The 22435-nt window shown below is 40.1% G+C and overlaps 1 protein-coding gene across 9 annotated transcripts in view; it reads left to right on the plus strand.

The window, feature by feature from the left end:
* Positions 1-14711: 14711 nt before the first annotated feature.
* Positions 14712-22435, plus strand: part of Cnnm1 (cyclin and CBS domain divalent metal cation transport mediator 1) — a 79824-nt gene continuing 72100 nt past the window's right edge. For all 9 annotated transcript variants that reach the window (XM_021253180.2, XM_021253185.2, XM_021253181.2 and 6 more), the window contains exon 1: positions 14712-16789. In XM_021253180.2, coding sequence (XP_021108839.1) covers positions 15235-16789 — 1555 coding nt within the window. In that variant the 5' untranslated portion in view covers positions 14712-15234. The remainder of the gene's footprint in view (positions 16790-22435) is intronic.

Genomic DNA, 22435 nt, shown 5'->3' on the forward strand with positions numbered 1-22435 from the left:
TCCCCTACCCCTCCCACTTCCCCCTCCCCTTTGCCCCTTTTCTTCCTATTTCACATTATCTATTATACCTTTTAGTCCTTATTTACACTTTCAGTTTCTCACACTAGAGAAACTATTCGGTACTTACACATTTGTGTCCTGTTTATTTCACTTAAGAGTATTGCCTCAATGTGCATCCATTTAGCAATAAATGTCTCTAATTTCTCATTTTTGATGGCTAAGTAGTACTCCATTTTATAAAAAACCCCACATTTTCTTGATCCAGTTTCCAGTTGATGAGCATCTGGGCTGTTTCCAAGTTTTGGCTACTACAAATTGTGCTGCTATGAACATGGGTGCACATATATCACTGTGGTATGATTCTTTTAATTCTATCTGGGATGATACCCAGCAGGGGAATAGCTGGGTCAAATGGGACTTCCAGTCCTAGTTCTTTGAGATATCTCCATACTGATTTCCACAGTGGTTGCACGAGTCTACACTCCCACCAGCAGTGGAGCAGGGTTCCTCTTTCCCCACAGCCCCACCAGCATTTGTTATTGGTTGATTTCATGATAGCAGCCATTCTTTCTGGAGTGAGGTGGAATCTCAGTGTTGTTTGCATTTGCATCTCTCAGATGACCAGTGATGTTGAACATTTTTTCTTATATTTATTTGCCATGTCTACTTCTTTGTGTGAGAAATGTCTGTTCATTTCAGAGGCCCATTTTTGGATTGGGTCTTTAAATTTGGGAGGTCTGATTTTTTAAAGTTCTTTATAGATTCGAGATAGTAGACCTTTGTCTGAAGGACTGCTGGTGAAAATTTTTTTCCACATTGTGGGTTGTCTCTTCACACTGCTGGTGGTTTCTCTTGCTGTGCAGAAGCTTTTTAGTAAAAAGAGATCCCACTTGTTGATTGTTTGTGCCAGTTCATGGGCAACTGAGGTTTAGTTCATAAAGTCTTTTCCTACCCTAATGTCTTCAAGAGTTCTACCTAACCTTTGTTCCAGTTGGTTCAGCGTTTCTGTTTTTATATTTAGATCTTTAATCCATTTCGATTTTAGTTTAGTGCATGGTGAGAGATATAGATCTAGTTTAGTCTTTGGCAAGTTGAAACCCAATTTCTCCAGCACCATTTATTAAAGAGACTATCTTTCCTCCAGTGAGGGTGTTTGGCTCCTTTGTCAAAGATGAGGTGGCTAAGTGTGTCTGGCGTTGTTTCTGCATCTTCTAATCTGTTCCATTGGTCTTCAGGTCTGTTTCTTTCCCAGTACCATGCTGTTTTTATCACAGTAGCTTTGAAGTATAGTTTCAAGGTGGGGGTTGTGATACCCCCTGCCATGTCTCTGTTACCTAGAATTGCTTTTGCTATTCTGGGTCTCTTCTTGTTCCAAATGAATTTTTGGATTGTTTTCTCAAGGTTCATGAAGTATGCTGCTGGGATTTCAATTGAGATTGCATTGAATCTGTATAGCAATTTTGGAAGTATGGCCATTTTCACTATGTTGATCCTTCCTAGCCAGGAGCAAGGGATGTCATTCCATTTTCTGATATTCCCTTCAATATCTTTTTTCAAAGTGCTATAGTTTTCAAAGAGGTCTTTGATTCCCAGAATCTAATTTAATATGTATAGATACATACATATATACATATATATATATTCTGTATACTATATTTATTACACTTTACTAACAGCATTCACAGAACAGAGCAATAATCACTGTAACACACTGCAAGTGGGAAGGTAAACTGTAAATCACCAATGCATTTCAAAAACAATTTGGAGAACTGCTTAAAGAGCTTTAAAAGCATATACTTTGACTCCATAATTCCATTACTAAAAATCTATTTTAAGTGAGTAATCCAAGGCCCACAAAATCTATAAGAAGAGAGATGTCCATTATACCATTATTTATCAAACAACAAAATGAAATAACCTAAATATTTATCAGTGGAAAAGTAATAGTAATAATAGGGTATACTTAAAAAGCATTTTCTTCTTTGTGTTGACTCATTTAATCCTCACATCAGAGAGGTACTATATTCTCAATTTTAAAATGCAACAACTAATTAAGTTGTGCAAAATCACATAGATAACAGGTGGTAGAACCACAATTAGAACATATATGATATAGAGTCTATGTTCTCAATCATCACACTATTCTGCCTCTCAGCAGAACAGAATTATGGTACTATTTATCTACATAATGGACTCTTAAATAGTCATTAAACTGGGTTTATGAATAGTGTATTTTAACTTTGAAAATGTTTATGTTGTAAAGTTAAATTTTAAAAAGCAAAATCCAAATTATACATTCAGACAGTTATTATTTCAACTATGAAAAGTGAGAAAAATTCAGGATTAAAGGGGTTTTTTTCCCTTTCTTCTCTTTCTTCCATGTTTCCCAAAATCTTTATAATACTGGTTTGAATTTTTTATTTTAAACAAGAGGCAACTGGAAAATATAGCCATACTTTTACTTACAACAGATCCAATTGATACATTTTTTTCAAATCCATATTTTTGAAAAATAATAATAAAAACATAGAAAGGTAGAACAGATAAAGATTACGGCTATGGAATGAAAATGTGGGCCAAAAAAACTGCAACACACAACTTAATCCCTTTAAGGAAGATCTATCCTCATATGTAGAACAGGGACATAAGAAAATACTAAAATTAATGAGAAGATCAAATAAAACGAATCAGGTGAAAATAAATTGGAAAGCAATTTGATATAATTTCTCAGCCTGAGGTCTAAATCAGGATAACCTTTAGATTATCATTTTAGACAACACTGCCTCCAAAAGCAATCCCCTTAACTCCCCAAATTTGGTTTCTTTCAACTTGACTTAGTCTTTACTCGCCCCTAAATATGACAGAACACTTATTACACTGCAATATTGTCTAATTAACTGCCACCTGAAAACTTATGTAGTTTCCATGTAGAATGAAGTAGCCTGAAGCAGGCTGAATAAATGGCAAGAATGATATATTTAATCACAAAGGAATAGAAGAAACAAAATTTCACAGAGCAGTAAGCCCTTCAGACATAATCTAAGAATCTACAGTGTTGAGGGTGGTATTTGTCATTTCTGAACACAAGCTAACAGTGGAGATCTGAGATTGGGCCAAACACAAAATGTTACTGTGGGACAGATAAATGAGCAAAACTTTTGTCAGTCATCTGGGCTAGAGGGACAAAACTTGGAGATCTGGAAAGTCTCAAACATGTTTCCCCTTCAAATATTTTCTGAACTCTTAAGACAAAACTTCAGAAAAACAGAGTGTAGTTTTGAAGAATTTATAGATTCTCAAGAGACAAAGGGTGGCTACAGAAAAGAGCCTTGAATACAGTCATTGAAAGGTAAAATACTAGATATTAATATTGACATCTACTAACATATTTCATTTTGTTTTGTTTTGTTTTCATTTTTTTAGTGAATGTGTGGATATATAATAATTACATTCATCTGGGAAATTGGTACATATGTATAAGGAGTATCTTGATCATTCTTATTTGCCCTTCCCCTGCCCACCCTTGCCTCTTTCTTCCCAGATCCTCTTTCGATCCCCATAGGGTCTAGCTCCCTATTTTCTATCATCTCTATTTTATTTTGCTCTTTAAATTATTCATATTTTGGGTTTTCATATTAGAGAAACCATTTGATATTTAAACTTCTGTCTGATTAATTTCACTTAGTATTATGGTCTCAAGATATGTCTATTTTCCTACAAATGACTCAAAATTATCCTTCTTTATGACTGACCAGTACTCCCCTGTACCACATTTTCTTTATCCATTCATCTGTTGATTGGCATATAGGCTACTTCCACAATTTAGCTATTGTGAATTGTGCTGCCATAAACATGGATATGCATGTATTACTGTAATATGATGACTTCAACACTTTCAGGCAGATATCCAGAAGAGGTAGAGCTTGTTCAAACAGAATTTCTATTTTTAGTTTTTTAATTTTTATAGTACTTGCACTAGTTTACATTCCAAGCAGTGCAGAAGGGTTCTCTTTTCCCCAAACTTTGCCAGCAATTGTTTTTTGGAGTTTTTGTTTGTTTGTTTGTTTTGTTTGAGTCCTTGATAATACCTATTCTTAGTGGAGTCAGATGAAATCTCACTGTTGTTTGATTTGCATCTCTCCAATAGCCAAAGATGTTGAACATTTTTCATGTACTTACTGGCCATTTGTACTTCCTCTTTTGACAATTATCTATTCATTTCATTTGCCCATTTCTTATTGAGCCTTTTTTTTTTTTTTTGGTACTGGGGATCAAACTTGGGTACTTGCACTTGTGCAGCAGACAGCGAAACCACTGAGCTAAATCCCCGGCTCAATTATTATTTTTTTTTTTTAATTTTTTTTGGTACCGGGGATCAAACTTGGGACCTTGCACTTGCAAGGCAGGAACCACTGAGCTAAATCCCTGGCCCTAAATTTTGAGATACAGTCTTGCTATATTGCTCAGACTGCCCTTGGACTTGTGATCCTCATGCCTCAGCCTCTTACATTTATTTATTTTTTATCTTATTTAGGGAAACCTGACTTTTTTTTTTTTTTTTTTTTTGGTACCGGGGATCGAAATCGGGACCTTGCGCTTTTGAGGCAGGCAGCAGAACCACTGAGCTAAATCCCAGGCCCTTATTGAGCCTTTTAAGATAGGATCTTACTAAATTGCCCAGGCTGGGCTCAAATTTGCTATCTTCCTGCCTCAACCTCTCAGAATGCTGGGATTACAGGCATGTGCTTCCACATCCAGCTACTATCATATTTATCTTCATGGCATTTGCCAGTATGGACACAGATAGAGGCTGCGAATCCAGATTAGTCAGAATGCCACTACTGGAGAAATGAAAAACTAGTAGAAATTGGTGATGCACAGCCAGAGCACCAAAACTGGAGACTCAAGAGTCTTCAAACCCACAGCCATTTCCTCATGAAGAAACGTATGCTAAGCCAGGTACAGTGGTGCTACCCATAGTTTTAGTTATGGGTAAGGCTGATGCAGGAGGATCACCTTAGCCTAGAGTTCAAGGCCAGCCAGGGCTGCATAGCATGATCCCACCACTAAGCTAAATACCCAGCCCATTACTGACCTTATTTAGTGTTTTACATATAACAACTAATTTAATCCTCACAGGAACCCCATAAAACCTCTATAATTGTCTCCACCATACAGATATTTTGTGGGAAAACTGAAGTGCACAGAGGGTAAGTATGGCTATCCCAAGGATATATAGCAAGTAAGTAATCTGAACAGTATGGTTGTCCAGGATCTGGAGAACAGACAATGGGTCCATTACTTAGGTATATTTTTCCCCCTATGAGAATTTGGCTCCATATTTGAGAATGTGTGATATTAAGTCATTACTTTTGGGGATAATGAGGAAAAGGAGACAATTTAGGGAAAGTGATAGGAACAGAAACTGGAGGTAGGACATGACATTATAAAATTTGAGCTTTCTGTATACAGTCTTGGGAGAGGCTAAGAGCAAGTGAAACAAAGACTCATTTTCTGGTCTTACTGAGGCAGAGAAGTGGCATAAGAAGAATTGAAGGCATGTGCCTTGGTTAAAACATAACCCATAACTCTATTTTGGATAGATTATTGAGAAATACCTCTTAGGCACAACAGACTAAATATGTGCAAGGCATTTTTCTTTTATTTTGGTGCTTGGGATGCACAAGAACGTCATTCCTCTTTAAGGCTGAATAATTTTGCACCATATGGATAGACCACATTTTATTCATTGTCTGATGGACATTTGGTTTACTTTTATTTTGTTTGTTTATAGTGGTTCTAGAGATTGAACCCAGGGCCTTCACACTGAGCTACATCCCCAGCCCTTTTTGTTGTCGTTGTTGTTTATTTTAAGACAAGGTTTCACTAAGTCACTAAATTGCACAAGCTGGACTTGAATTCAAGGTCCTCCTACTTCAGCCTCCTATACTGCTGGGATTACAGGTGTGTGCCACCACTTCCAACCTCTACCTTTTGTCTATTATGAATAATTATGAATTATTATTATGAATAATTATGAATTTTGTCTATTATGAATAATTGTACCATGAACATTTGTGGCCAATGTGGACATATGTTTTGTGTGTGGACATATGTTTTTTGTCCTCTTGGGTATATACTTTGAAGTAGAATTGCTGGGTCATGTGGTAACTCAATTTTAAACTTTTTAAGGAACTGAGAGGCAGAAATAAGTAGCTAAGTCTGAGAAAAAAATAAAGACAAATAAAAATAAATAAAACAAATAAAAATAACGACAAATAAAGACAAAAAATAATACTCATGAGAGAAGCTGAAAGAAATTCAAGATGGCCAAATGCAGGGGCAGTGCGGGAAGGTACAAAGTATTAGCTTCAGAGGTAGCCTGTCTGGGTTTGAGTCCCAACTCTGCCACTTATTACCATTGAGAAACACAGTACTAAAGCAAAAGTCTGGAGAAGGCGGCTGTGAAGGACTTTGATAAGCCATGTTAAAAGGTTTACACTTTATCCTAAGAACAATAGAAAAGCATTAGATAATCTTAAGCAGGGAGCTGACATCATTGGATTCATGTTTTATACAGATCACTCTTCATTGTGAAGAATGGAGGCAAGAAAAAAATAAGACCTGAATCAAGACAAATAGGCTTAAAGAAGCCAAAGTCACTAGGAGTGACCTCAGAGATCCCTTACAAATACATTTTCATTCCTGCTAATAAAAAAACAGAAGACGGGGGCTGGGATGTATTTCAGTGCCACAGCGCCTGCCTGGCAAGCACAAGACCCTGACTTCGATTTCCGGTACCAAAGGGGGGCGGGTAGGGAGGGGGAGAGAGAAAACAGTTAACACTGATATTCACCTATATGAAGAAAAGTAGTATGTCTAAATGATTTCAATTTGTCATCCATTGTTTGCTAAAATCTTTTAGTCTTGTTTTTGTTTTGCTTGGTTGCAGATAACAGGCAAATTAAAACGGTATTCCTATTGGCTCCTCTATCCAAATATGTCTTCCTGGTCTAGGGGTATAACTTGGTGGTAGAGCACTTGCCTAGCACACTCAAGGCCCTGGGTTCAACACCCCGTATTGAAAAAAAAAAATTCACTCAAATCTATCCTCTTTTTTAACTGAATTTTCACACTAAACTGCATCTTCAGACCTTTTTTCTAAATTTGTTATTTTGAGACAGGGTCTCGCCACCTTGCTAAGCTGCACAGGCTGGGCTCAAATTTGTGATTGTCCTCCCTCAGAGTCTCAGTGTGCTGGGATTGCAGTGTGTGCCATGATACCTGGCTATCTTTCTGATTTTATAACACAGGGTTGTCACTGGGTCCCATATCCTTGGTTCTACAGGTTCATAGACATGGAGTCACTTGGATACTCACTAAAGAAAGACCCTGGAGAGCCTGAGAGGACAGCACGCTCAAGACACTGGATTCAATCCCAAGCACCAAAATAAAAGGAAAATGCCTTGCACATATTTAGTCTGTTGTGCCTAAGAGGTATTTCTCAATAATCTATCCAAAATAGAGTTATGGGTTATGTTTTAACCAAGGCACATGCCTTCAATTCTTCTTATGCCACTTCTCTGCCTCAGTAAGACCAGAAAATGAGTCTTTGTTTCACTTGCTCTTAGCCTCTCCCAAGACTGTATACAGAAAGCTCAAATTTTATAATGTCATGTCCTACCTCCAGTTTCTGTTCCTATCACTTTCCCTAAATTGTCTCCTTTTCCTCATTATCCCCAAAAGTAATGACTTAATATCACACATTCTCAAATATGGAGCCAAATTCTCATAGGGGGAAAAATATACCTAAGTAATGGACCCATTGTCTGTTCTCCAGATCCTGGACAACCATACTGTTCAGATTACTTACTTGCTATATATCCTTGGGATAGCCATACTTACCCTCTGTGCACTTCAGTTTTCCCACAAAATATCTGTATGGTGGAGACAATTATAGAGGTTTTATGGGGTTCCTGTGAGGATTAAATTAGTTGTTATATGTAAAACACTAAATAAGGTCAGTAATGGGCTGGGTATTTAGCTTAGTGGTGCCACGCCTGCCTGGCAAGCACAAGGTCCTGCCTGAGTTTGATTCTCAGTATTAGGGGGAAAACAAATAAATAAGGTCAGAAATACCATAAGAACTCTGTATGTTCCTACATTCTAAGCACTGAAATCATAGGAATGAGTGAGACAGAAAAGGTCTTTGCTCGCCAAGATGTTATAACCTAATAGAAAAGATAATAAAGAAGTAAGTAAATAAACATAATCACAGATTGTGATAATGCTATAAACAGGATGATGGAATAGGGAAGGAGACTTTGGATAAGATGATCATAAAAAGAAGAAAGATGAGAAAGAGTCAACAATGCAAAGAGCTGGAGGAATAAATAGCAAGTACAAAGACCATGAGGCTGGAAAAAGCGTGGAGGATTCCAAAAACAGCATAGGGATTGATGTGGCTGAGGATTGGTAAGTCAGGGGAGAGTGCTACAAGCTAAAGCCAAGATTTAGGCAAAGGCCAGATGCAGCAGACCCTTGAGAGCCCCTGATAAGAGGCTGAATTTATTCTACATGCCACTGGAAGTCACTGAAGGTTTTTAAGCAGGTAAATAATTTTACTGAGTCTATGCTTAAAAAGACCCTTTCCAGATCTCCGAACAAGGTATAGTCCAAGAGCAACATGCCCAGCTAACAAAATTTTAGTACTGCCTAGGAGTTAAAAGTTATAAAAATTTATCTCCAAAGTCCCTCCCAGCTTCAACAATTAGTGATTATAGACTAAAATTGAAATAAAAAGGGTTTTTAAAAAAAATTTCTCAGCAACATAATCTAAGTACAGAGCTTCATTATTCCTGTTTCTCTCTGCACCACTGGTTTTGAATGGTGAGTCACGTCAAATAAATGCTTTTAATTGTTCTTGTTTCTTTTCTCCAAATTCTCAAATGCTAATCAACAGTTTTCTGCTAATGAAGTGTCCAAAACTAAAAACAGCATCCCAGGTGCTATCTGTCACCAGGGCCAAACAGAAAGAGCTATTATCTTGCTGCTTTATGACAAGAGGCAAGTGTCATATTTTTCTCACAATATTACACAGCAGACATGTATCTAGTATGCTGTTTAGAATCACCCTTGGGCCCCTTAAAGCCATTATTATTTTCCAGGTGTTGCCCTCTCTATGAAAAATTTTCTTTCAAATTGCTTTTCCCTAGATACATCTACTTGAAAATTTTCCAAGTCGAATGTCATTCTCATTGCCATATTGCTAATATTTTATATAATTTCTTTGGCTTTTCTGGTGTTTGCAGCATGTCTTCTTTTAGAGTCATCTGAAAATTTCATTAACATGTTTGTGGACAGGATGTAGCTAGAAGGGAATTGTTGAGGGACCCGTCTTCTATTTGTTTATTAGTTAGGTACTGGCTCTAGAAATAGAAAAGGAACCCATTCATCAAAAGTAGAATTTGCCTCTGTTCTTTTCTTATACACAGACATGCTCACACTTTAAATTGTTCTCAATTCCCTGAACCACTTTCTTTAAAAACAGACAAACCTCCTTGTCATAAACAAAAACTGTATGTTAAGAATCCCTAACATGAGGGTCATAAACATGATACCACTGTGCTTCCCTTGAACCTCCTGCAATCCTATTCACAATATATTCATATTATTATGTCCTAAGTGGATGCATAGCTTTCATTAGAACTCGAGGGAGTGCATGAATCCAAACAAAGTTAAGAACCACTGTTTTATATCTTATTTCCCAAAGAGTGAGCAAATCATCAATTCTATTGGAGTCGCATGAGATACTTATTTAAATAAAGATTCTTGGGACATACAGAATGGAAATAGAGATAAAAATGTACATTTAAAAATTAAACATTGATTAGTTTTTAAAAAGAAAACTGTGTTAATTGTTCAAAATTTAAAAGATCAAAAACGTAGTATCTCTGCTATCCCTACTTCCCAGCTACTAGTTTTTCTTCAGAGAGGAAATCTCTGTTACTAGTTTGTGTATTTTTCTAAAATCTCTTTTAAAAAATGAGAATCATTGTTTTACAAAGAAAAAGAATGAAATGTTTATCTGCATTAAAGATTGTCTCAAACTGACTTTTCTCCCCTGCACATTTGAGAATCAGATTATCAAAAGAAAAATATCAAACTATTCCCATAACTTTCAAGTTTTCCATCCCTTCTCAGTAGACAAAACATTTTCAATATTCTTTTCTGTTTGTCTAAAGGTTGTCACATCTGCTTTTCAGCTCCTTCTCCCTCCCCCCTCCCCCTCCCCCTTTAGGCTTCCACACAGATTATCTGATTGAGATGTTAAATAAACTGATTACCTGGTGGCCACAGTAAGGATTCATCTTCTGACTGCCCAGATGCTAGGGATTAACCATCCCTGCCAAAAAGAAAAACGAAGCAGAGGAAGAAGCAGAAGGAGAAGGTAAAGGAGAAGCAGCAGCAGAGTGGAAAGGGGAAGGGGGCAGGAGGGGGAGGGGAGGAGGAGAAAGAGGGGGAGGGGGAGGAGAAAGTGGGGGAGCAAGGGCGAGCAGAAGGGGAGGGGGGGGAGAAGGGGATCTCTTGATCTTTTTGAGTAAAACAAAAACACCTCTCCCTACCCTAGGCAGGAGCTTTTATTATTAACTGACAGAAGTACTTATATCTCAGAAATGTACTATTCACTTGTTTGTTGTAGTAGACTTTTTTTGAGACAGGGTCTCACTGTGTAGTTCAGGATTGCCTTGAACTCACTATGTAGTCTAGACTGGTCTCAAACTTGAAATGATTCTGCTGCCTCAGCCTCCTGAGTGCTGGGATTACAGGCATGCGCCATCATGCCTGGTGTGTTGCAGACATTTATACCTGCTCCACTGGCAGGTGCAAAACAGCCATCTCTACAAAATGGGATGGAAACTCTATCTCCCATATTCTAATTTAGGTCAGGGTAAAATATAGATTTGTGTTTTGAGATATAAAACACCGTCAATTGTGGAATGTCCTATAAAAGAGATTTCAAGTGCCAGCCCAAATCTTTAGCCCCAATATCATATCTGAAAGGCTAACAATTATTAAGAGACATGAAAAGTTGCTAGGAATCAAAGATTCATCAACTTAGCCAATTTGCAAAGTGAAAATACTTGGGAAGTATAGGCTAGGATGTTAGAAAACAGGAAACCCTAGGTGCTACTGGTGGAAAGTAATCTGGCAGTATTGAGTGAATGTATGCCCTATGACCCAACAATCCAACACTGAGGATATTCCACAGGATTTTCCCCACAGATCCAGTAGGATTCCCATCAAAGATTTCACTGTGTCTGTGGGAAGCTGATGATAATCTAAGTGTCCATCTTAAGGGAATGGATAAAAATAATATTTGATATGGTATACCATGCAGCATTTAGAAATAACAAACAAGAGTACATTCATCGACACAGACAGATCTAAAAAACATAAATGTTGCGTGAACATATAAGCAATGTCACTTTGGATGTCTCCTTCACAGTAGTAATTAATTAGTAGGGAAGCAATTTCTCATTCAATTCTGTCTTCTTCAGAAGACTCTAAGATCCAGGATGGCAAGGACACTGTCAGATATTTAGGCCTGGAACTTTGTCAATTAACAAGATAGATATTAGATAGATAAGTAATGAAATAAACAAAAGCATCTTAACATGTACATTCTTAAAGAACATAGTTATGATATTAGAGGCAAATAATTCCTCTTTCTAAGAAATGAGGAATTGCCCATTTTATAAACTAAGAAGATAGTGAACATTAAGATTCTGGGGAGCTATTTTTGGCAGCTCTTTCTTAGGAGAATCACACTGGCTGAACCTGTCCCCAGGAATCCTTGCAGTTACAGCAGGGATCTGGAAGCCCAGTACTTTTCCAGCACCTCTGGTTCAGTAAAAGGAAAAGTACTCAGTCTCTCAAGATTATCTTTACTCAGGTATATTAGCCCTTACTCACTGACACATAAAGGGGTGGGGGCCTGAAAACTGTCTTTCATTTCACAGATGAGAAACTTGGCAGAAAAGTGAATTGATTTTCATAAGCCTAACACTTGTTAATAATAGCACCAATGCAATTGGGAAGAGAATTATTTTTATAATTTCTCTCTCCCCCCTCGCCACCTCTCTCTTTTTCACATCATAAAATTATGCTTATAAAAACTCTTGACATGTTCAGTGGCAGAAGCAGACTAGAATTGTATATATAATGTATTTGTTTATACAATACATAAATATACAAAGACTACACATATGTATTTCATAATTTTTTGTGTACAACATAAAAATGAGCATACCACATAGCAATGAATTTTTATGTTAGAGATGCTGAAGGCATTATATGGAATTACTGTTACTTTTATATTTTAAAAAGTAATGCATGTAAATTAGTGCAGCCATTTTGGAAAACAGTATGGAGTTTTCTTAAAAAAACAAGAAACAGAATTACTATATGATCCAGCAATTCCACCACTGAGTACATATGAAAGGAATTGAAACCAGAATACCCAAGAGATGCCTGCACTCCCAAGTTCGTTGCCTATTTACAATACACAAGATAGGGAAACAATCTGTGTTTATCAATGGACAAACATTTTAAAATGTGGTCCATGCATACAATGGAATACTATTCAGCCTTCATAGGAAATTCTGTCATTTGTGATAATATGGATAAACCTGAAAGACAGTATCTTAAGTGAAATAAGCCAGGCACAAATGCCGTATTATATGTGAAATGTAAAAAAGTCGTGGAAGAAGAGAGTAGAATGGTGTTTACCAGGGACTGGAGAGTTGGTGGACTGGGAAGAGGGAGTTCAAGAGAAGCTGCTCAATGGCTACAAAGTTAAATTTAGATGGGAGAAATAAGCTAGCCGGGGGAATAAGTTTCTACTGCACAGCAAGGTGATTACAGTTAATAATAATTTATCATATATTTCAAAATAGCTAAAAGAGGATTTTAAATGTTTTTATTACCAAAAAAAAATAAATATTTCAGGTGACAGGTATATTAATTACCCTGATTTGATGATTTCACAATGTACTATGCACACATCAAAGCTCTACAGTGTACTGTTATTGTTTATATCTAGATGTTCCCCAAGAGACTCATGCACTGGGGCTTTTGGAAGGTGACTGAATTATGCCATGCTACAGCCAGTTTGCCATTAAGAGGTGGTGTCTGCATAAAAGAAGGTCACTGGGAGCTTGACCTGAAAGGACTTATCTCCCTCTCTAGCTCCTCCTTTTTTTCCTACTTCCTTGCTACCATGACATGAGCAGCTTTCCTCTGCTATGCCACTCTGCCATGCCAGTTCTGATTGGAGCTGGTCACCTATGAACTGAAAATGTGAGACAAAATAAACTTTTCCTCCTTTAAGCTGTTGGTGTTGGATATTGCATCTCAGTGATGAGAAAGTGATCAAAGCATACCCCATAAATATATGCAATTATTTGTCAAATAAAAATAAAATAAGGGCTGGGAGGGTATATAGCTCAGTCGTAGAGTGTGTCCCTAGCATGCACATGGTCCCAGGTTCAATCCCCAGCACGAACATAAATAAAAGCTTTTAAAAATTCTGTGATTTCAGTATATAAATAGATAAATCAGACCTAGGGTAAATTCATGCAAGAGAAATGAAAATTTATGTTCACACAAAAACCTGCACACAAAATATTTATAGCTGCTTTATTCATAATTACCAAAAATAGGAAATAACTTCCTTAACTAAACAAATTATGACACATCCATTTAATGGTACTTACTCAGTTATACAAAGGGATGAACTAGCTATCAACAAATACAACAACATGGATAAATCTTAAATGTATTTTGATAATTAAGGGATTCAAGACCCAAAAAGGGTACATACAATACTGTTCTGTTTATACAACATTCTGGAAAATAAAACTAGAGGAGAAGAAAGGTGATTTTTGTTGTTGTTGTTTTTTTCTGTACTAGGGTTGGAACCCAGGGCCTCCCATAGGCTAGTCAAGCACACTACCAACTAAACTACAGCTGTTATCCCAAAGGAACTATTTTTTGTGGTTACATGCATATACATTCATCAAAACTCATAGAATATATCAAAAAGTGAATTACACTATATAAATTTTAAAAATAAATGTACAAAAATTAACAGGCCCACATGTTAATATATGCTAATGTGTATTAATAAAATATACAAGGAATTCAATAAAAAATTCTCCAAGACCTTTGTGGTAGCAGATCTATATTTTGATTGTGTTGGTGGTCACATAAATCTCTACGGGATAACATAATGAAGAACTATACACACATTACACCAATGCCTATTTCCCGCTTTTGATATTGTGCTACACCAAAGCTAAGATGCAAGCATTCAGGGAAAATGATTGAAGGATAGAGGGATCTCTGTGTATACTTTTTGCAAATTTCTGTTACTCTATAATTTCCTAAAGGTCTCTCTCAGCCAAACTTCCAGAGCCTAATTCTGCACCCTGGAAGTAAATGCTATTACATTTCTTATGTATTAGCTGCATTTTAAATCTAATATTTACATATATGAATATATTACATATAAATTTATTCATACTCAACACAAACAGCATATTATACACGTTGTTCTGCACCTTGCCATTTTTACTATTATTTCAGAGACTTTTTCCTGCTGCACAGTACTCCATTGCGCAGTGGCATTATACTTTTTTTTTCAATTTTCTTGATAGGCCTTCAGATCTTAACACATAACTGGACTTAAATAATTTGGAAATATTTATAATTTGTCAGCTGGAATTGAGACCAAACACTAAAAGTTTTCACAAATTCAAGCTCAGCCAAGGAAAGTGGCAGCAAAAGAGAAACGGAAATTTCCTGGGCCAGTGGGGAAGTGGTGGGGCGAGCAGGGAATTACTGCCCGGTCGGAGTTTGCTCAGGTGGGGCTGATTTATTGCTGGAGTAGGAGGCCATGCTCCAAGCCAAGCTTGCCCTGGGATACAGTTCATATATACTGAAGTGTGTCCAAGGCTTTGCTCCGTGTGGTGGTGCTTGGCCCTCCCCAGCCTCGGGAGGGGACACCCCTCCCAGGCAGGTTCTGCCCCCCCCCCCAGCGCAGCCTAAAGCCCACGCGCGCAGGGGAAGCACACGTGGCGAGCTGCCTGAGACCGGGTTCCCTGCTCCAGCTCCTCCTCTCGCTCTTGCTCCGCTCTCTGCAGTATCACGTGCAGCCGCGCTGGGTGCAGGATGGCGGCGGCGGTGGGTGTCAGGCTGAAGGACTGCTGCACCCAGGGCGCTGTGCTCCTGCTTTTCTTTTCTCTGTCTCCCCGGCCCCCGGCCGCCTCTGCCTGGCTGCTGGGTCTGAGGCCGGAAGACACTGCTGGAGGCCGCGTGTCCTTAGAGGGGGGCACCCTGCGCGCGGCCGAAGGCACCAGCTTCCTCTTACGCGTTTATTTCCAGCCTGGGCCGGCGGCCCCCGCCACACCGGCGCCCGCACCTACCTTCTCCCCGAGGGAAAACAGCACCGGCGACTGGGCCCCGCGGCTAGTGTTTATCGAGGAGCCCCCGGGCGGGAGCGGCGTGGCAACCAGCGCGCTCCCCACGCACGCCCCGGGACCTCAGCGCTGCCGCGAGCAGAGCGACTGGGCTTCCGACGTGGAGGTCCTGGGCCCCCTGCGCCCCGGGGGCGTGGCGGGCTCGGCGTTGGTGCAGGTGCGGGTGCGGGAGCTGCGCAAGGGCGAGGCGGAGCGCGGTGGGGCGGGCGGCGGCGGGAAGCTCTTCTCGCTGTGCGCCTGGGATGGGCGAGCTTGGCACCACCACGGCGCCGCGGGCGGCTTCTTGCTGCGCGTCCGCCCTCGGCTCTACGGCTCGGGTGGGGACCTGCTGCCGCCCGCGTGGCTGCGGGCGCTCGGGGCGCTCCTGCTGCTGGCCCTGTCCGCCCTGTTCAGCGGCCTGCGCCTGAGCCTGCTCTCGCTGGACCCGGTGGAATTACGGGTGCTGCGGAACAGTGGCTCGGCCGCCGAGCAGGAGCAGGCGCGCCGCGTGCAGGCCGTGCGCGGCAGGGGGACCCATCTGCTTTGCACCCTGCTCCTGGGCCAAGCCGGAGCCAACGCTGCCCTGGCCGGTTGGTTGTGTGCCTCGCTGCCGCCAGGCTTCGGGGACCCCGGGGAGGACTACAGCGAGGCAGGGGTTCATTTCCCGTGGCTTCCGGTGCTCCTATGCATGGGCGCCGTGTTCCTGGGAGCCGAGATTTGCCCCTATTCGGTGTGCTCACGGCACGGGCTGGTCATCGCCTCACACAGTGTGTGCCTGACCCGGCTCCTCATGGCAGCCGCCTTCCCGGTGTGCTACCCGCTGGGCCGCTTGCTGGACTGGGCGCTACGTCAGGAGATCAGCACCTTCTACACGCGGGAGAAACTACTGGAGACACTACGGGCTGCAGATCCCTATAGCGACCTAGTGAAGGAAGAGCTGAACATCATCCAGGGCGCCCTGGAGCTGCGCACCAAGGTGGTGGAGGAGGTGTTGACCCCCCTCGGGGACTGCTTCATGCTGCGTTCAGATGCAGTGCTTGACTTTGCCACTGTCTCAGAGATCCTTCGCAGCGGCTACACTCGCATCCCGGTGTACGAGGGCGACCAGCGGCATAACATTGTGGACATTCTGTTTGTCAAGGACTTGGCCTTTGTGGACCCTGACGACTGCACCCCACTCCTTACGGTCACCCGCTTCTACAACCGTCCTCTACACTGCGTCTTCAATGATACCCGGCTGGACACAGTGCTGGAGGAGTTTAAGAAGGGTGAGCAGTGGTCATTTTCCTCCCCCAGGTCCCTTCCCCTTCAAAGGTGTGTTGCCCTTTCAAAATCATGGCTTCCAGTGCCCAAAGCAATTTCTCTGCTATGGTGCCAACAACTCGAAGAAGGTCTCACCTCTTGGCTTCCTGGCTATTTTCCTTTCGCTTCTCCTTCCTTCACTGCAACTGACTGAGCCTCAGGCTTCTTCCCTGCTACTTTTCTCATAAGCTGCACCATATTTCTCATTCATTCCATTCCACCAGTATATTTTCAGGGCTTACCAAGTGCCAGCTTTTGTGTAGATTGGACTCAAGATAGCACTTGAACTTCACTGCCTCACTCCCTACCCATTCATTACAAGGGCCCCACTATGACAAGCAGTCTTTGCTTTCAACTCCTCCAGGTTCTAGAAACTCACCATTTCCAGAGCAAACTCCATTGCTGGACAGCTCCAGCTGTGGACAATGTCTTCCTTACTCAGAGCAAAAATGTATGCCTTCAGAACCTCCTGTCCTTTGAATGGGGTTAGAATAAGCCCTAGACACTTTAGACGTTCTTCCCCATATTTCACTGACATCAGCCATTCATTGAACACACAAAATACTCAAGTTGGGGATTAACAGTTGGCTAAGGCAGTGGAATTCTTGTACTTTTAGGAACTTCAGCACCATGAAATCATAGATCTGAACCTGAGGAAATAATTCTACAGAGAGGAGACCCTAGAAAACTGGCATGTCCAAATGAATGAGGTTTCCTTTAGCACAGTCACTACCTCTCCCCAGCCTCAAGCTTGATCTTGTAACAAAGTATATGGCATAGTAACTTCCTGCCTGGGTTTGTCTTCAGAAACTGCGTTCTGGGGCTGAGTACAAACTCAAGAAAAACCAGCCAGGATACTTCAGAGTTGATCCTCTTGGGTTTATGTCTACCTGCTCCCCTACTTTACCACATGTGGCCCTGTAGAGTCCCCGGTTGTTTTTGAAAATCAAATCTACTTTCAAGAGACACCATTGAAATCATTCAGAAGATTATCTAACAGACCCCAAAACAACTCTATAGTTTGAGAATAGTGGTTAGAATAAGTGTAGAACTTTCCAGAATGACTACTTTAAAGGAGGCACTTATTTGTACATGAGTTGATATGCTTATGAAAAACAAACCAATGACCTGACTTTAGAATCAGGCCTTAAATGTAGCTAACAGGACTCTCAGTTACTCATTTTTAATACCTTTTTTGTTTGTTCAATAGCAAATCTCATTACGTTATCTTCACAAGTACTCCTAAGGGATTTTCATAAAGAAATCTAGGGTCTTCCTCCTGCCACAATATTTTGAAATTGTGTTAAATATCAAAACATACCTAGGAAGAGAAGAAAGTCTAAAAGCTACTTTCAGTCTCAGATTTGGGGAGAAAACAGGGCTAAACTGTGTGTTGATATCATGTGGAGAGGGAAATGTGAACATGGCAGCTGCTTTAGCCTAATCTGGGATACTATCTCACACTTTTCTGTTTCTCTCACCTGAATCCTTGCATTAATAATTCACACTGCACTCTGAGTTTCATCCATCAACTTATAGAATTATGCTTACATTTTCTGTAGCCTACAAAAATAGGGTCTTGAATCTGGGCATAGAAGCTATGAAAAAGCTGCATTAGACTAGAACTGCCAAAATACTACAGATTGGGTGGCTTAAACAACAGAAATTTGTTTTCTTACAGTTCTGGAATCTAGAAGTCCAAGATCAAGCTGTCATCATGTTTGGCTTCTTATGAGGTTTTTCTCATTGGCTTACAGATTGATGTCTTGATGTGTCTTGACATGAGTCTTTCCCATATCCAGTGCATCCTTGCTGCTGACTTGTGTACCTAAATTTCTTTTTCTTTCTAAGATACTAGTCAGATTGGATTAGGGTCCAATCTAATGGCCTCTTTTAACATAATCACTCTTACATGCAGTAGTTAAGATAACAAACAGTTAAGAAAATGTCTTGTTCTCATGTGCTACCAGAAGACATTTTTAATGAAACCCCAGTGAACTCATTCATTCATTTAGTATTTCTTGAGTATCTATATTCCACACAATTTAGGCAGCAGTGCAAACAAGACTGTCTCTAGGAAGTTAATGGGTTCTGTGGGGTATACAGTGTTAGTAAGAACACTCTTCAGAAGCAGGAATTATTAATCTTTGTGTTCCCACCACTTGGCACAATGTTCAGCCCACAGTAGGCTGTTCAAGAAAAGTTGATTTTTATCTGAAAGAGTCCCTGGGAAGAATTTCTAAATCTGGTCTAAAACTTGTGTTCTATTAATATTCTGCCATTAGGTAGATCACTAAAGAGAATTCCACCAGTGAACGCCATGCCAAGGAAGATATTTCTATGTCCTTTCAGAGCCTTAGCACTTCCTCAAAGTGTAGTCAATGAACCATCACTATTAGTTTGACTTGGAAGGTTATTAGAAATGCAGAATTTCATGCCGCACCCTAAATCCACTGAAAATGTGCATTTTAACAAGCCCTCAGGTGAATCATGTGTATATTAAAGTTTGAGAAGCATCATCTTTAGAGAACCCTTATTAACAGTGCTTTTTATATTTACTTAGTATAGAAGACAAGGGATAACTAACAAGCTGACTGTATCAGGCTGCAAAGCATATGCTACAGTGGTTAATTTCTTTGAGTTATGTTTGCACCATGGGTTAGGAGAGGCCAAGTTAAACTCTTTTACTTTTAAAATTAGCTTTCAGAGCTTATAATAGCTCTTACTTCTTGCATGTCAAATAACTTCACCACCTGAACAAACCCCTTAGGAGGTAGAAGAGGAAAATTATTATGTTAATAGGAGCAACAGTTACCATTAATTGAGCAACAGCTCTGCCAAGCATCTCACCAAGCCCTTTACATAATTAGAACAACCTGCTGAGATAAATATTAACTCCATTTTACAGATGAAGAAACTGACTCTGATGGATAGCATGATTTGCTCCACTTTCCATAGCTAGTAACTGAATTGTGATTGAACTAGGTTATAGGAGCCCACAGCCTATTCTTTTCCCCTGCTACTCTACTCTTTTCCCTCCAACCTGGAATTCCTACCACCTACAAACCTAGGCTTTTCACCTCTCACTTACTTTGCATGGCTGAGTCACCTCCAGTTTGTGAGTTAGAAGTGTAGCTTTTATAATTATAATGGCTGCTAATGTGCATATTGAAGTTAATGAAATGTTTCTATCCACCTTTGATCTTTTAAAAATCTCTGCATAGGGCCCAGGATTTAGCTCAGTGGTTCTGCCGCCTGTCCCACAAGTGCAAGGACCCGAGTTCAATCCCGGTACCAAACAAACAAAAAAAAGTCTCTGCAGTTGGGCCGGGGATTTAGCTCAGTGGTTCCGGCATCTGCCTCGCAAGCACAAGGTCCTGAGTTTGATCCCCGGTACCAAAAAAAAAAATCTCTGCAGTTACAGAGTATATTAATAACCAGAAGGGTTATTTGGTCCACCTAAAGTCATCACTCAGCCAGTGTATTCTAAGATCCAGATTCAAACCCAGATCCTGTAACTCCAAAATTTTTTGTCAACATAGGATTTTATCTTTATACTTTATATGAGTTGCAGTTCTTCAGACGTGAGGAAAGGGAGAATGGCTTTTCCATTTGGCATGCTGGCTTCACAGAGAAGAACGGTATTCTCTCCATTGGACTATGAGTTCCTTGAGAGCAGAGGATGTTATTTACTTTGTAGTCACAGGAAAAGGATAGGGCCACCAATGCTATGGGATGTAATTATAAATATGCATTTATTGAGTAACTGGTTTTTTTGTGTTTTTTTTTAAATTCTTTTATTGGTACATTGTAGGTATACAACACAATTACATTTCTCATTGGGAATTGTACCTTTACATAATGCATCTTGGTTCTTATTTTTTCCCCATTCCTAGCCCTCCCTTCACCCCCTCCACCCTTCCCTATTTACAAAGACTTTATTTCCATTTTTCCATTACTCATCATTTTTCCTTTCCCTTCTTTCCTTTCCCCTGCCCCTCCCACTATCCCTACCCCTTTGGACCTTTTCTTCCTATTTCACATTATCGATTATTCATTCTAATCATTGGTACATTTCAGGTATACAACATAATGACATTCATCATTGGAAATTTGCACCTTTACATAGTCTCTCTTGGTTCTTATTTTTCACCCTTGCCCAGCCCTCCCTTCAACCCCTCCAGTCCTCCCTATTTACAAAGATTTTGTTCCTAGTTTTCCATTTTCTCATATTAATCCCATTCCCTTCTATCCTTTCCTATGGCCCTCCCACTTCCTTCCCCTTTGCCTCTTTTCTTCCTATTTCACATTACCTATTATACATTTAGTCCTTATTTACACTTTCAGTATCTCACACCAAAGAAACTATTCGGTATTCATGTGTGTCCTATTCATTTCACTTAAGAGAGAGTATTGCCTCAATGTGCATCCACGTAGCTATAAATGTCTCTAATTTCTCATTTTTTATGGCTGAGTAGTACTCCATTTTATTAAAAAACCACATTTTCTTTATCCAGTCTCCAGTTGATGGGCATTTGGGCTGTTTCCAAGTTTTACCTATTACAAACTATGCTGCTATGAACATGGGCGCACATATATCACTGTGGTATGATTCTTTTAATTCTTTGGGGAAGATCCCCAGCATTGGAATAGCGGGGTCAAATGGGACTTCCAGTCCTAGTTCTTTGAGGTATCTCCATACTGATTTCCACAGTGCTTGCACCAGTCTACACTCCCACCAGCAGTGGAGCAGGGTTCCTCTTTCCCTACAGCCCCACCAGCATTTGTTATTGGTGGATTTCATGATAGCAGCCATTCTTTCTGGAGTGAAGTGGAATCTCAGCCTTGTTTTCATTTGCATCTCTCGAATGACCAGTGATGTTGAACATTTTTTCATGTATTTCTTTGCTATTTCTCCTTCTTTGTCTGAGAAATGTCTGTTCATTTCAGATGCCCATTTTCGGATTGGGTCTTTAAATTTGGGAGGTCTGATCTTTTTAAGTTCTTTATAGATTCGAGATAGTAGACCTTTGTCTGAGGAAGAGCAGGTGAAGATTTTTTCCCACATTGTGGGTTGTCTCTTCACACTGCTGGTGGTTTCTCTTGCTGTGCAGAAGCCTTTTAATAAGAAGAGATCCCACTTGTTGATTGTGCTAGTTCACGGGCAACTGAGGTTTTGTTCCTAAAATCTTTTCCTACACCGATGTCTTCAAGGGTTCTACCTAACCTCTGTTCCAACTGGTTCAGAGTTTCTATTTTAATATTTAGATCTTTAATCCATTTGGATTGTAGTTTAGTGCATGGTGAGAGATACGGGTCTAGTTTTAATCTTTGGCAAGTTGAAGCCCAATTTTTCCAACACCATTTATTAAAGAGGCTATCTTTCCTCCAGTGAGGGTATTTGGCTCCTTTATCGAAGATGAGATGGCTGAGTGTGTCTGGCGTTGTTTCTGCATCTTCTAATCTGTTCCACTGGTCCTCAGGTCTCTTTCTTTGCCAGTACCATGCTGTTTTTATCACAGTAGCTTTGTAGTAGAGTTGCAGGCTGGGGATTGTGATACTCCCTGCCATGTCTCTGTTACCTAGAATTGCTTTTGCTATTCTGGGTCTCT

This window comes from Heterocephalus glaber, unplaced genomic scaffold, assembly GCF_053883595.1.
Source record: "Heterocephalus glaber isolate CG9 unplaced genomic scaffold, H.glaber_assembly_v1.0 deba00001497, whole genome shotgun sequence".
In the NCBI taxonomy this organism is placed as follows: domain Eukaryota; kingdom Metazoa; phylum Chordata; class Mammalia; order Rodentia; family Bathyergidae; genus Heterocephalus; species Heterocephalus glaber.